General features: G+C 40.9%; 1 protein-coding gene across 1 annotated transcript in view; it reads right to left on the reverse strand.

Annotated features, from left to right (window-relative positions):
• Positions 1-583: 583 nt before the first annotated feature.
• The window catches only part of PTPRG (protein tyrosine phosphatase receptor type G), a 397,672-nt gene continuing 382,642 nt past the window's right edge, over positions 584-15,613 (reverse strand). The window contains exons 23-29 of the mRNA XM_051788769.1: positions 14,953-15,046; positions 13,608-13,684; positions 13,057-13,185; positions 10,656-10,802; positions 9,730-9,872; positions 6,549-6,684; positions 584-5,823 (exon numbers count right to left, since the gene is read on the reverse strand). Of these exons, the coding sequence (XP_051644729.1) occupies positions 5,677-5,823; positions 6,549-6,684; positions 9,730-9,872; positions 10,656-10,802; positions 13,057-13,185; positions 13,608-13,684; positions 14,953-15,046 (873 nt within the window). The 3' untranslated portion in view covers positions 584-5,676. The remainder of the gene's footprint in view (positions 5,824-6,548; positions 6,685-9,729; positions 9,873-10,655; positions 10,803-13,056; positions 13,186-13,607; positions 13,685-14,952; positions 15,047-15,613) is intronic.

Below are 15,613 nucleotides of genomic sequence, written 5' to 3' on the forward strand. Positions count from 1 at the left end.
TCCACTCCATGGGGAATATTTGCTGCTTTCTCTCTAGGATTTGGAACATCTGTCCCCCCCCTCCCAGCCTGCCTGACATGGGAATGAGTACTTTTGCTTTTCCTACCGCAGCACTGGGGTTAGTTGAGCTGTGAGTTATCACAGTGAATCAGGGGACGGTGGCTTGGTGGAAGCCCCTGTTCCTCTAGGCAGGCACTTGCTGGCAAACCAGGGTTGGAGCTAAGGAAGGGCACGCCAAAGGAGCTCACAGGAAAGCTCAGGCTCTGAGGCCCTGTTCAGAATGAAGACAGTCCTCCTTCCAAAAGGGATTTGGATGGGTCACAGCCGTCTAGGGAGGAGCAGTGGTGGAGAGGGAAGGGGTTACTGGAAGCTCTCTAATAGTTGGAGGCAATTAAGAAAGGAACAGTGATTTCCACTGTCACCAAGAGACTGTTCCCAGCTGAGTACTGCTTGGAAATTTGAGATCTAATTAAAGCAGGCCTTGGATCTCATCATTCTTCCTGCACGCCTGGGACAATGAAATACTGACTCCTGCATCTGTTCTGTATGTGTACCCGATGCAAATAAGGAAGAAGTCTGTAAATACATCAAAAACCATACTTTATTTTATGTATAGCAATACAATTTACATATTAAATAACACTATAATAGAATGATTTGATATAGTTTAACATAACAAAAAGAAGATTCTTCAAGTTACAAAAAACCCCCAAACAAAAAACAAAAATGAACAAAAAATCTCCCTCAAAATACTCCCTCCCACCCTCTCCCCAAACCAAACACCACATTTTTATTTTTTTTTCTGAATGGATCAATGAGACAAACGTATCCAGTGACTGGCTAAGTCTAATTCCTATTGCACACACTGACAATGGAATCCAAAAAAAATATCCAACTTTCACAATCACTGCCCCAAAGAAATGACATGTGTGGAAATCTTTTTTGGAGTGTGATGATGGTGTCTCACTACCTCGATACACAGAAGGTTTGTGTTCACATAGCCACCACAGAACTAGGAAGGAGGTGAAACTAGAAAAAAATTAGCTTTATATGAAAATATAAAATTCTATGATTATATACCATAGATACAAAGTTCCCAGAAGATGCTTATCCAAGCAACAAAATATTTACAGTTTTAATGACTTTGCTATTTTAAAAATGAAGGAAAAGAAAATAGGAGTACACATGAATGCTTCAGTCTCTAGAAACAATGGCTGCTTGCTAGTCTCAAATGTTCTAACAAAACAAAAAAAGTCACTACCCCAAATGTTGGAGAGTTGTGACATTGTATAAAATTGACTATCTCCTCTTTTGGAGACGTTTATTCTTAAAACTCAAGACATTTTTCTTGAAATTAATTATCCTCTGTAGAAAATGCTTCCCTTTGCAAATAGTTAACAAAAACACTAAAAACAGTTTAACAGCTAAGACAAAGTAGAGGCCAAATCTCTTCATTACAGTTCCTCTTTTTCTTTATTTTTGCATTCCTTCTCCTTTGATAAGTAAAGCCAATGTAGTTCACATTGTTAGAATGGCAACAAAGAGAAGAAGAGCAAAGGGGTAACAGTGAATTACATCTGAAAAAAAAATTAAAAAAAAAGAGAAAAAGAAAAAGAAGAAAAGCAATGCAGTGGATTAACAAATAGGCATTTTCCCTTCATATAAAAATTCACTGGCACCATTTGAATATAAATTTCAGAACGCAAGATCTGATGTCAGAAGACATGAATTTGAGAAAGACTGCTAAATCTTTAAGACAACTACATTTTAATTTTTTTTTTTTTAAATTAAGTTGGTTTTGTTTTGCTGAGAATTAGTAGTATGTATCTTTGGTAGAATTGATATCTATACTTTTTAGCTTTTAAATAAAATATCTTAAAAGAAAGATTAATGAGAAGGCAGTTGTGCTGTGTCATAAAGATTCTTCTCCTAATGTTCCAATGTATAACTCTGGGTTCAAACAATTTGAGCAGTCAGAAACTGGAAAAACAACTGAAATTTTTCAGATCCTGTAAATGGCTCTGCTGACCTAGAACAGACCAGACCCGCAGTACAGAAACAGTCACTCACAAGAAATAGTTTAAGGGGTTTGGATTTTTCTTTTTTCCTGTTCCTAAATTAGTGTTTGGAAACAGACACTGAAATACTAAGGACAAATGCTGTTTAAAATGAATGCTCCTTAGACCTTGGTCCCGCAGAAGAATCAGTGCTCAGCCTGCACATCTGAGCAGTCCCACCGGCTCTGCCAGACCTTCCTACAGGCACCAAGCTCACATACAGGAGTGTTTGCAGGATGGGGCATTCAGCTGAGACTGACACCCATTTTAGAGGCTAAGATGGTACAGCAGCTTTCCAAGCATTCCCTCTTGGAAAGCTTGGCTGCTCTTACTCAGCACCGTTTATGTCTCTCACGGTCTGCGGGCACAGTACACATGCAAGGAATGGTATTTTCTAAATGCAGACACACATGCACACGTGTGCTTCAGTCCTTCCATATTTCTCAGGGCTGGTGCTGAGGACCATGGGGATATACTCAGGTTCTCTTAATTTGCAAACCTGCACATCACCTCTGATGCTTGAAAGACATCCTGACTGAATGCCAAGAGGTGGGTACAGAGGGGGGGTGTTGATGTGCCAAAAGCAAGGTTGGGATGCACAGAGCAAGACACTTGTGGGAACATCAGCAGATCTCATGAGTGCCCATCTCCCAGCAGACACTCCCTCCTTCTGCCACTCAGTCCAGGGAAAGGTGCAAATCCATGTAAGAGAGCAGAGCTACAGCTGCTTACAGTAGGGTAGATTTGGCTCTTTGTGCACTTAATCCTGACCTTCACAAGCAATTTCTAGCTTCACCCACTTCAAGCCTCATGCATCACTACCATCTATTGGCTACCTGACTGTCAGCACAGCACTTAACACACAGCTCCAGCCTCCTTACAAAAAAAAAAAAATCTATGGAGAACTCATAGAACACCAGTGTACATTATTTCCCCATGGATTAAACCCCAAGCAAAAGTATTTCAGGTGTCAAAAAATGCCAATGCAAATGCATGGATTTCCAAAGCATCTACCAAAGTTCAACCCCCGCAGCCTTCATTCATTGATGTTTAAAACTTGTGAGAAGGTAAGGGATTAAACCAAGGGTATTCAGACAGTGTGTCACGAACCACAGTTATCTTCCATCATGCCAGTGAAATGAAAAGTAATCAGCTGAAAGTACTGAACAAATCCAACCCTCTTGATGCCTGCAGTAATCTTCGTGTCACTTAGCTCTTGTCAGGGTTTGAATTCTTAACTTCTCCCTACACCTCCCCAGGAACTTAAATACTTCAGATTGAACTGATCCAACTCATCAGTCCCTTTGTGCTACCAGCTGGAATTTCCTGGGGCCAGGTTGATTAGTGGGGGTGCAGGGGGGTTTCCCAGCCTCTAATGCTGATGCCCACTGGCCAACAGACCACTCAGCAAAACCTTCCAGACTTTGCAGGCAGCAGCACTTGAAAACTTACCTAAACAATTCTGTTACTGGGGTGTAGTGACTGTAGAGCCAGTCCTACCTCCTACCAGACATTAACTGACTCCCTTCTCCATGCCAGGCTATCCCAGTGCAAAGGGGATGCAAACTACAACCTTTTGAAACATTCTGCACATTTTTTATCTGGACTAGCTGTTGCTGGACATGAGATTTCCTTACTGAAACCACGGGCTTATTATCCTGTTCAGCATTAACAGTTATTGGGATCACTTGTATGGAGAGAGATTCAACAAATGGAGAAGTGAAAGGTTGCTGATGAGTTCTTGAATACTGTGGTGTTGAATTAATTGAGTAGGAAATCTTTCTTTCATTGAAGACAAAAGGCCAGATTTTAGCACATACCAGTTTGCATATCTCCTCTGCTCTCAGTAAGGTCGTATCAGTTTGCATCGTGAGAGGTCCTGAACCAAAATGCCTACTCTCCATATCCTTTTAAGCAGTTTGCTTTCAGCTTCCTTGTGAGTGAAAATACACAGAACTCTGTCAAATGTCTGTATTTCAGCAAGACTGGACTGGCAGAAATTAATAGGTTTACATTTAAATGAAAACAATAGGCTGTATTAAATGAAAAAAAATATGCTGTAACATTTTGACAAGTCCTGAAAAATTACAATGCACGTTTTGTGCAGCTGAAATTTAGAAGTAAAGAAAATAATGCTACATATAAAGGATAGTGCCTTTAACCGTCCACCAAATGTCAGGATGGCTGAAATCACATATTTCTTTTTCCAGGCAGATTCAATAACCCCTCCTCCCTACTCAGCCGAGCTATGAAGGACACGATTAACTTCAATTTTAAGGAGAATTAAGCATGTGCTTACTTCTTTTGTTAAACAGGGATGGACCTTGTTGAATTATGACCAATACAAAGGAAGAAGGAGCCAGTTGGGATGTATACTTAAATGCTCCAAACAATAATTCAATTATTTATATAATCTGGGGAAAACCATTTCATTGGTGTGGGAGGGAAAACACAATAAGCTAGGTTTGTGCTAAAGAATTAGTCTGGCAAAAAAAAAGAGGGAGAATGTAACTTTATAGGTAGTTTTTTTATTAGTTTGCTTCACCAGTAAATATGGATCAGTACTTTATGTTTTAGCACTAAAGTATGAAAATTACACACCTGTAAAAATGGCATCTAACAGTTATGAAATTAAGAAACGCCTGTCATCATGTAACATACCATTAGGTGTGAGGTCATATTCAAGAAATAGTAAGGAAATTAGATGTGTTTAAAATATTGAATAGCTTAGTAATGTAAAATATTGCTACCTTTAATATATCTGAAAACAGGTCTGATTTTGGGTTGTAGTAGATTTCTCACTGTATTGGCTCTGATGAGAATAAAACCAAAATACTTTCCCATCACAGGGTTGGTTATAAACCAAAATCAGCATTTTTCTGATTACATGGGGAAACTTTGAAATTGTAAATTCAAAACCTATCACTGTGTCCCAAATATGAATTGCATCTAATTTATAATTATATTGTATGTAACATATATTCCATGTGAAGCAAGTCTCAGGCCTGTAAGTGTACAAAATAGCAATTTGAAACAATACAGAAATAATTGTTTCAGCTCCACAAGGCTTCACTGTAGCTAATAATCACCTGCCACGTTTTGTCAAGAAAGGATGAACACTGCTCATCCACTCCATGGAATGCAGAACACCATTACCAAAACTGTGACATGATCATTAAATAATAAATATGGTATGAAGGGGTACAGTATCTGTTGTAGAAAGAATCCATCTGGCCTAGCATTCAAGATTTAGGATTCGAGGGTCACTGTAGTTAGCAAAACTTCACTGCATTTAAACAAAACAGAAAAAAGCGTATGTTTGTTGTCATGGAATGTCACATCAGGGCTTGTCTTGTATTAGAGTATTATAGGCAGTAACACTGATCATATAGTGCAAACTAGATAAAATTGCGTTTCACTGTGTGAAATAAACAGAGGTGCAAATGCTCAGTAGGATACCATTAAGACATAAAATGGCAAAAAATAAATATCAAAACTTTTATCAGTGTAAAAAAGTAATTGGGTTATTGTATAACCTAGAGTCTGGCAAAAAAGGCCTCAAAAAAGTTCACTCAGTCTTCAGAAGTTCTACAAATTAAGTGCCTTTTCAGGTTTCCAATTAGACAAGAGACTCCATGCTTTCTGCGGGATCAGATTCGTCACTGGCCATCACAGCACCATTTTTGTCCAGTGTCATGGGACCATTTCCATTTTCTTTAGTGCTGACCAAGCTTAGCATTGCCTTATAAAGAAACTGGTACTGTTCCTGGAAAAGAAAGGACAAGTTATTTCAATCCTTTAAGGTGTACATAAATGAGCGACACTTTAAATTTGGCATTTCCAGGGAAGGTCATGGATATTTGTTACCAGAAGCACACATGGAGCAAAGAAATAGACTTAGAGCAATTATCTCTGTTAATCTAGTTTTACCTTGTCAACCCAAATTCCAGTTTTGGGTAGATTATATGGTTTCTGATGTATTATTAAGTGCTACAGGAGGGCAGGACAAACACCTGAGGCCACAGCTCAGCCTCAGGTTGGTCCCTGGGCAGCAGAACCTTGTACCATACACACTGAGCCAAGGAGGCTGCTCTTGCTGGACACCCAGTGAAGAGCCTTATCTCCCTGGAGCTCCACCTGCTCTGCTGCATCCCTTCAGACCACAACATGCCAGGTTTAAACAGCACAGCATAGCTCACAGGGCTGGTAGGGGGATGATGATAAGTCAAAAGGTTCTTCTCTGCTAGGACTGCCTTATGGTGCCCCCCTCCAATGTATGAGAAATAAGTTTAACTGCAAATCAGAGACTTACAGTGTGGGTATGAGGTTTATAAAAAATGACAACTACACAAAAAAGTCCAAATGCAAATTCTGCTCGGTAGCAGATGCTGTAGGGCTTGATAACATACACGATCTGTGTTTTAGTGCATGCTTTTGGTCTCAGATGAAAACCTTGTAAGCTATCTATTTATATTCCATTTAAAGACTTACAATGTCTGTAAATACTCCAGGCCGCATAAGATTTATCATCTTTGCCACCTGGAAAACATCGACAGCATTTTCATTCTCCAGCTGCTGGGACAGAGTGGTAAGGGCACATAGCGTTCCTGCTGACACAGCTCCATACCTGGAAAACCACACCAGAATGATGAGTTACTCAAGAAACACACCTGGGTGCAGACACAGGGTCATGAAAATGTTGTTACAGTCTTATCTGATTATTGCAGTTCATCTTTGTATCTATTAAATGCCTGTTTTGTAGTGGTTAATTTTTAGTCATTTTGATTTATAGAAGAAATTTGATGGTACACCAAGTCATCTCAGGATATCTGTACTATTCAACACAAAGAACTGTATCAGCAGCAGAAAGTGAGCCATTTCAAAATACCCAGCCTGGAGACTGTAACACCGAAATCAGTTCTCACACGCCACGTGTACTGAGAGCATCTGCATTACAGTTGAGCGTATTTTAAATTCATTAGTGGGAGCTCAAGCAAAACATAAACCATTAGAAAGAAATGAGACTTTTCCTCTTCCTCCACATCTGACAATTACAGCAAAATAGCACGGCTGTGAGGTGCTCACAAGTAAATGGGGCACATCTCAAAGTCTTCCTTAGGTCTGATTCATCGGCAAGAGGCAACATCCCTGAGCCAGGCACCCAAGAGACATTATGGATTCTGAAGAGTTGAGCTGTGCTGTCATGTAATAAGAACCTGAGCAGTGGTTATTTCGTGAGGAGCACAACTCAGTGTGTCCTTGAGAGGTCAGGTGAAAATCTCAGTGCTGTAAATCTGGGGGTGTGCTTGTGCTGTATGTGCAGGTGGGAGCCACAGCATAAAGGATCCTACACAACTGCTTCTGAGGAGCCTCCACTCTACTCTGCTCTCCCAGTACTCAGGAGACTGAAATTCTGTCCTGGCTCTGCTGTGGGTCTGCTCTGTGACTTTGAGAAAATCTGTGTCTAAATGTCCCCACTGGTAAAAGGGCATCGGTGCTGCCCTGCTCTCTAAACTGTTTGGAGAGCTGTACGTGAAAATGGAAATGATGAGCAAGGGCTGCCATACCATCTTGTATCACAGGATTACTACTAGGATGTTTTACAGCATTCCTGTGGAAATCAAGACATCTACTGACTTAATTTCATATGATTTTTGCAAATTCAGCTTGCCTAGAAATGGGAAACAACAGATCTGCTATGTTGCAGGTGAAGTCTGTAAAAGAAGCAGCAGCACCATCCAGATGGCTATGACAGGTCATCTGTAGGGACAGTGGACAAAGTGCCCAGTGCATGTGCCCGACAGGACACAACTAAATGTCTCTGAGGGTATAATGGCCTCATTTTTATTTGGGCTGGTTATCTCCAGTTCCCAACAATCTGAAGACTTTTCCTGTGGAAAATTATGCCGCAGATCTTTATCTAGTTGCCTACACATGGGAAGTTATATTTAAAAATCTTGACAACTGTCTCAAGTTGGAATTTCTGAACTTTTTAAAATGTTATCAAGTTCATCCCACCATGTACTTCCTAAATACCACATGCATTTATTATTTGCAAATTCATATATTTGGAATTAATCTGCAGTTGTAATTATTAGTGGATTATGTGATATAGTTGTTGCATGTAGCAAAGGGAAATTTTCATTTTCAGCTACATTTGCTTAGGCTCCAATGAAAAGCAGAATCCACATTATGTATTAGGCATAAAAATAAAATCATTGAATATGAAAAATAAACCAAAAAAGCAATTTACAGAAGGAATGACTCAGCACTGTTAGGAATACGATTTTGATTTTCTTTTTTTTTCATTTAGCATGAAATGCCCAAATCAATAATGGTATTAATTTTGTAAAACATAATCTTAAATACTGCAAGAGTAGCAAAACCTCACTTCAGACTACCCAAAGCATGAATATTAAAACCAGCCTGGAATTAATCAGTGCTGGCAAAAGGCAACAGAGCTTACACTGTACATTAGCAAGGCAGGAGGTTGTGGGAGAAAAACTACTTGCTGCATCCCAAGGCACCATTTTCAGGAGTCAGTTGGGAAAAACCTGTTGCAGCAGGGAAAGCAGGGAAAGCTGTTTCAGCATCAGTGGATACCAGTGGTGTCCACACCCCAGCACAGCAGCTGGTCTGACCACTGAAACACCAGAGTGTGGTAGTAATGTTTTTGCAAAGAAGGGGAAGATTCCCCAAACCCTCCCACTAATTCTGCTTTGTGGCAATGACAGAAAGTCTAATGGGCTGTAGAGCAAAGGGGCTGCAGGTATAGCAGGTGTTTGCACTCAGTGTTTGCTCTAAGGACAGCACAAGCAGTTTCAGAAATTAGGCCTCCTTGAGATTTTAAGGACAGAATGACTCCAGGAAGTGCTCTGCCCATCAGGAAACAGTCCCTCCAAAGAGATCCTGTTAGACCCAGCCTCCAGCCTCACTATAATGGTATTTTGCAGCTCCATAATGCGTGCAAGTAATAATATGCAATGCAATATTTAGCACCCTTTATAATTGGGTGTTCAAGCGTAGCTGGCAGGACAATGCTCACAAAAGAGGCAAGTGTTGGGGCACGCTGGCCCCATGTTAGCAGGCTCCCTCCCTCCCACTTGGCACCATATGGGCCCCTTGGAGTGTTTTTGGGGAAGCAGAAGGAATAAAAATAAATCTTCTCTCAGAAAACGTAGGCCCTTTGTCACAAGATACTTCTGCTGCTCATCCTGAGACACAGCTGAGCTGAGCTTGTTCTGGCACATTAAACTTGAGCTGTTAGACAGGAGCTCAGGCTGTTTTGAAACTAGTTACCATAAGCCCATATTGGGCTGCTTAGAGTCTTATCTAAACCAGGGCTCTACTGGGTTCTGAAACAAGTTTTAGGATTTGTTTGGGATACTTCCAGGTGCAGAAGAACCCAAAATGCTTCCAAAGCAAACAGCCTCACTTCCTGAGTCCACCTAAGGTTATGACCAACATAAAAACTATGTTAAGAAAAATGTATTTGGCCTCAGGTGCCAACTGAAAACTCATCTCTGGAAGTTTTAATATTCTTATCCTGTTCCCTAGACCACTAAACTCCATCTGCTCCATGCAGGAATGGACATCACTCCTAAGAAGTGTCTTGTAGCTGAGTAACATCTTGTACAATCTACACATAAATGAGAGAAAAGTGATGACATACTCATCATGAACTATGGTGGGGCCATCCCTTGTTAAGGCCTCTTCCTTGATTACATTGATAAGTTCAAAGGTACTGCTTATGGGAGCGTCTGGGTTTGGCCATTTGGGGCACTGAAAGTGGCGGACTTCCAGAACGTAGTCATCCTGCAATGACAAACCAGCCTGGGCATTAGCTTCTTTCACTCCACACTCATCCACTCCAGGGAGAAAGAGGGAAGAGCCTCATTACACACTGAAGAGAAACTTTCTTCTTCCAAACAGGTTATATAGAAAGAGGACAGACACACAGCTCCAACATTTCTGCAACAGTGAACACCCTAAAATAATGCAAACTTAACAAAATGTTTAATTGATACAGATTTTGTATTTGAGTTCAGGGCTTATATCAAACCTCTCTGAGAGCCCTTATAGTTCAAAAGTCAAACAAGAGCAACCAAAGAATTAAAATTTAAAAGGGTTTGAAAAGTAATGGTTTGCAGCAAAGTCCAGCTGCAATTCAGATAGCAAACTAGAAGCACGTTTATAGTTCAAAGAAATGTGTTTACATTTTTATGTTTAGTTAAGACCTCTGGACAAATTATAAATGATGCATTTTATAAGCAGAAATAGGACAACACACCTTGGTGTACTTTACAAAAAGTAATTCAATCTATTTTGGTTTCTCATTTTGAAATCACACGTCTTCACTTTGAAGTAAGACAAACTTACTACAATCTTACTAGCTAAAGGAATCTGCCTGGAGGTAAAGGATGTAAGAGGGAGAAGAATTCAGTGAGAATCCCTTTCCTCTGAGAACAACATGCATGCACATGCATTTACAAGTAATCCTTTTCAAAACTGTTTCTGAACTATTCTCCTTCCTCATTTAAATGCCATCAGTAAAATTTTGGTGAAAAGCAAAGACCCACATTCGGAGGCTTATTTTACCTGGGTAGCTTCAAGGATAAAGTCATGGATGATAATTTGCTCTTCGTTAGAGAGGCACAGTCTGTCTTTGCTGATAAGGGTCACAGTAAAGGCCTCACAGTTCATGGATTCCTCGCGACTTGGCCAGTACACAAACTCATCTTCTGCCTGGAGAAATGAAACAACACGTTATTGGAGCCTTTCAGATACCTTGTGTGCAACTGAAAAATCCAGTGGATCAAAAAATTGGTTTGATAAACAGAGATGATCAGGAGCTGACCTTTACAAGCCATTTCCGTCTAAAACAAATTTACTGTTACAGTAGGCAGGAAGCCTGCCAGATCCTCCCTTTGTGTGTCCAAACAGGTAACATCTGCTTTTTAATTGGTTTCATAGGGAAATAGTTATCTTAGCTCATTCATACTTAACCTTTATATTGTATCCCAGGCTTTATTGCCTCCTGTCTACAGTTTTGCTTGAAAGTCAGATATTTGTTTAGAAAAAACTCATTGACCTTTAAAAACTAATGAAATTATTTTTAATTTGTGTTTATTGTAGTCTAATCCAAAACTCAAGCTCTGTGGATCAGGTCTAGGTAGAAGACTGATGGGATACTTATGTAGGGCTTGAATTTTTAGGAGCAAGTGGAGGAGTGAAGAGGAAGGAAGAAACGCAAATATTCTTAGCCTTGAAAAAAAACATTGGCTTAACTTAATGGAAGTTCTCCAGCAAAACACCTCTACTGAAGGGACACTGTAAAATCTCAGCGAGACTGTGAAGGGTGGAAGAAGCTCAGTGCTGAAGAAGTCTGAATGACAGGATGTAGGTAACATCCTGTCAAAGCTGTTCTTTAAAAAATAACTGTGAATTCCTAATTTGCTGCAGAGAGAGGAAATTATGGTCTGTCACCACATAAATGCAAAGTCTGTTTCTACTCCTGGCTTCAGAGGTCTATGTCCCTGCAGCACAAGCACAGAAGCTGCTCTGGTTGCATGCACAGAGCACGCCTGTGTCTCTGGACAACCCGTCTTTCACTCGTGAGAAAACATGAGCTCTGAACCCACGTCATCCCGCTGTGGCCACGCACATGCCTCTAAAACCAGGTGTATTTCTGTGGGTCCAGAGCTTTGGTGCACGTGACATGCAAGATACTGTTGAGATTTGGGCCGTCAAGGTTTATTCTGTAAATGTGACATAAGGCATAAGTCCTCTGAGTGCCTTGACAATTCTGCCCTCAGTAAGCAGAGGCACTGGGAAGCAGAGTAATATCGCTGAGCGCCAGGGAAGGGACCTGTCCTGCCACCTGACAGGTCTTCACACAGCAGGTACTTTGCATTATTGTGTTGTCCTTTGGCATTACAGATTCAGCACCTGTTTTAGTCCCGTGCCACTCCTCCTTGCCAGCCAACGCATCCCACACTGACCACTGAGCTGACACTGGGATGCTGCTGCCTCGCTGGCCAGCCTCCACCCCGGGAATGCCACTCCTTCACCTGGTGAAAGCAGGGATGTGGCCAAACCCAGCCTTTAATCACTACAGTTCTGCAGAGCAATTTCATATATACATGGAGACAAGATCAGCTTCTTCATTTCCACCTGACACACTTTTATTTCATTAGTGCTTTCCGATTCGATCGGATTTCTCTGAACGCTCCTTGCCTCGCAGTGCCTGCAATCCCTTTCATTGCCCTGCACACAAGCAACATATTGACTGCTGCCTCTTTAGTAGCCCCTCATGACTGCTATTTTCCTGCTATAATGAAGGTGGTTTCTCTTCCACTTTCAGCTACAATTGTCTATTCACCTCAGTGATGCGTGCATGAAAAAGCTAATCGTTTAGCTCTTAATCCTTTTCAACACGCCCTCTTGAGACGTGCTGGTAAATCTGGAAGTAGTGATTAGCACTTCACCTGTGTCTCCTTATTCTCTCTGTCTCTGTCTGATGCATTATTTCCACTTAAATTAACATACGTGTTTGCTTTTTACTTTCATTAAATATAGCATTTGTAGCCTTCCACAACCATAATCTTGCATGGCCTGAGGCTTAAGCCCACGGGCAAACAAGCAATTACCTACTGTCCCTGCCTCCATTTCTGCTCCTCTCAAAGTCCTTACCCATAACTCCAGCCTCTCAGCGCCCTCAGTGCCTTGCATCCTGCCTCAGGAGCATCACAGAGGTTGCAAGCTGCCTGTGAGCAGTGAGGTCCCTCCAGCCCAGGATGTCTTTCCCAGGGGTGAGTGCAGAAGGAGACAGCAAAAGAACATGTCCCACATCTTGGAACTCATCTTTTTGTAACAAGCTTATGGCAAAGTCTGAGAAGGTGGCTCAAAAAGTGGCTTTGCTTTCAACCAGAGCGCAGCCACAGCAGGTACCCAAGTGACCCTGTGCTGTGCCCAGCTGGAAGGGACACGGGCAACTCACCAGGCTCTGGTTGTCCGGCAGCATGACAATGATCTGTGCATTGTGATCCCAGATCATTCGCCAGAAATCTTTAGTCGTATGTGGCAGTGGATGTTGTGTTATGATGAACTCATTACTCCTGTAGTAGCCCTTTTGCAGCAAAACAAACACACAGTTACTTACTGCCTTCAATACTTTTAAAGCATTAATTTCATCTTTGGGGGACACATATTGCCCTATCTCATTGTATTCCCCAGTATTTTTATACGGACTATAATTAACTCCATTTCCATTCTGCAGAGTCCTTATTGTCTTAATTTACTCTAAATCCCAGCGTTTATTTGACTGTATCTCATGGAAATACACATCCCATCTAAATGCATCTTGTAATTAATTTTTTAGGCAAGAATCTTTAATAAAGCACGGTTAATAGCTTTACATTATGGGGAAGGTGTTAAAATCTCATCTGTTAATACATAGCCATTACATACAGAATTAAGACAATTATAGGCATCTGGTATTTAGCACCTTAGAATTGATTTTACTTTGTAATTAGGTGTTGGCTTCCTCACCATGATATAAGAGGCATTAATGTAATCTGTTCCCTTCATTCCAGGCAGCGGTGCCAAGCCCACTCTAGCACGCTCAGCTATAACATAAAAAAAACAACATAGAGGAAAAAAAAAAAAAGAAAAAAGATCAAAGTCTGGTCATGGCACAATGCAGAAAGTAAGAATTTCTCAGCTGTTAACAAACCAAACAGTGTGCAGCTCCCATCTCCCGCAGGAGCAGGCCAGCACTTTAACTGCGTTAAAGCACTGCCTGCTAACACAGGATATAAAAGAGAATGTTGCACAATATTCCCACAAGGACAAAGTAATTTCAGGAATCAAATTTTACTATAGCAAAGATTTTCACAGCAGGCTGAATTACCAAATAACAGTATATGCAGTGATAACAGGGGATTTCAGGTAATTCCTGACTGTAGTGTTCCATTTGTCTCCAGCAGCACACAAACCCAGCTGATTTATTTTGTTTTCCCTACCACTCGGCAGCATTGCCATCATTCACGAGGTGAGAGAACCTCCAGAGACAAACCCCTTCCCTAATGGGGAACCACCCAGCAGTGTGTGTGTGCTCTTCAGCAGATCCACACTCCTCTGTGTTTAAAGGCTGAGTTCAACATCATCCTCAAACCCTGTGACAGGCCCCCAAAGCCCAACTGAAATCATTGCAGCTGCATGACCCAAAGGGCAAAGCCATACAGATTATTTCTGCCCCGTTTACATCTGTTTCTAAGATATATTCTGATGACTTCTGCTTTTATTAACAAACTTCATGATGGACTGTATCTGTGCCACTGTTCCTTTGTGCTGGCTCGGCCATCATCTGTCCTCTGTCCTGTACTGTGGTAATGTCATGGGGATGATGTGTCCGTGCTTGGTCTGGTGCAAATTCATACTGCTTGACAGCCACGCACAGATTCCATATTAATGACTGTGAAACTGTCCCCAGGCACTAAATACCCTCAAATCTGGGGCGGCTCACACAGAGAAATTGAGTGCAGTAGCTGAATTACAAACAACTTGTGCCAATCACTCTGGGAGATCTCACCGGAGCTGGGAGCGGTATCAAAGTAATCTCTCAGTATTCCATAGATTTATCCCCTACCTAATTATTCAAATTCTTAAGCACTTCAAATTAACATTTCACTTGGACAGTATATCTGGCTGACACTGCAACTATTTCCTTTTGTTCAGTTTCATCAGGGTAATACCAAAAGACAAGACAGCTTGGACTGAACAAAAGATTACATTTCCCCTTCCTAGTGGCTATGCCTTTTCATGCATAACACCAGGAGAATTCAGTACAAAAAGTTATGCTAGGCAAGTAATCAAACTGAAGATGTGATCTTACACGGCACGACTGATGAGTTCCTGTTCTTCTCTTTGTTGCAGTCTTTCTGAGCACTGAAGCATTCCACGTATTTTGCATTACACTGTGTAACCAGCTGAAAGAGAATAAAGTAGTAAGTCAGTCCTCAGAGCACACTAAATGAAGAGAGGAGGTTTCTTTGCCAACTCCTGTGAAGATGCATTAGTAGAAGAATAAACTGCATTGTTAAACTTGTTTAAAGTACTCAAGATGCCAATGGAAATAATCCTTTTCATACAACATGTTTAATGAATAAAAAGATCTCTGCAGCTCTCAGCTTCGAAACATCCTGAAAATGAAGTTCCATCAAAATGTATTTTTACAGAGCACTATGTTTCGTTATCTTTGAGAATATATTTCAAAGACTTGCAGATATGTTCAGTCAGAAGCAGGTCTCAAGGAAGAAAAGCTAGCAAAATAGAACAACAGAACTTTTATGGTTTGTTTTTTTTTTTCACTCCTCTAAAATAAAAGCCAGATCATTCCTGCAGAATGTCTTTTCCTGCCAGGCCTTTGGGGAACCCACTACACTGCCATCTGAGAGAAATGCATATATATATATATATAAAAATATATGCATATATATATGTGAGAGCCACAGTTTGGAGGAAGACTTCCAGCCAAGCTAACCACTGACTCGGGA

Source organism: Manacus candei, unplaced genomic scaffold, assembly GCF_025592945.1.
Source record: "Manacus candei isolate 608988 ecotype Guabito, Panama unplaced genomic scaffold, ASM2559294v1 h1tg000025l, whole genome shotgun sequence".
NCBI classification, from domain to species: domain Eukaryota; kingdom Metazoa; phylum Chordata; class Aves; order Passeriformes; family Pipridae; genus Manacus; species Manacus candei.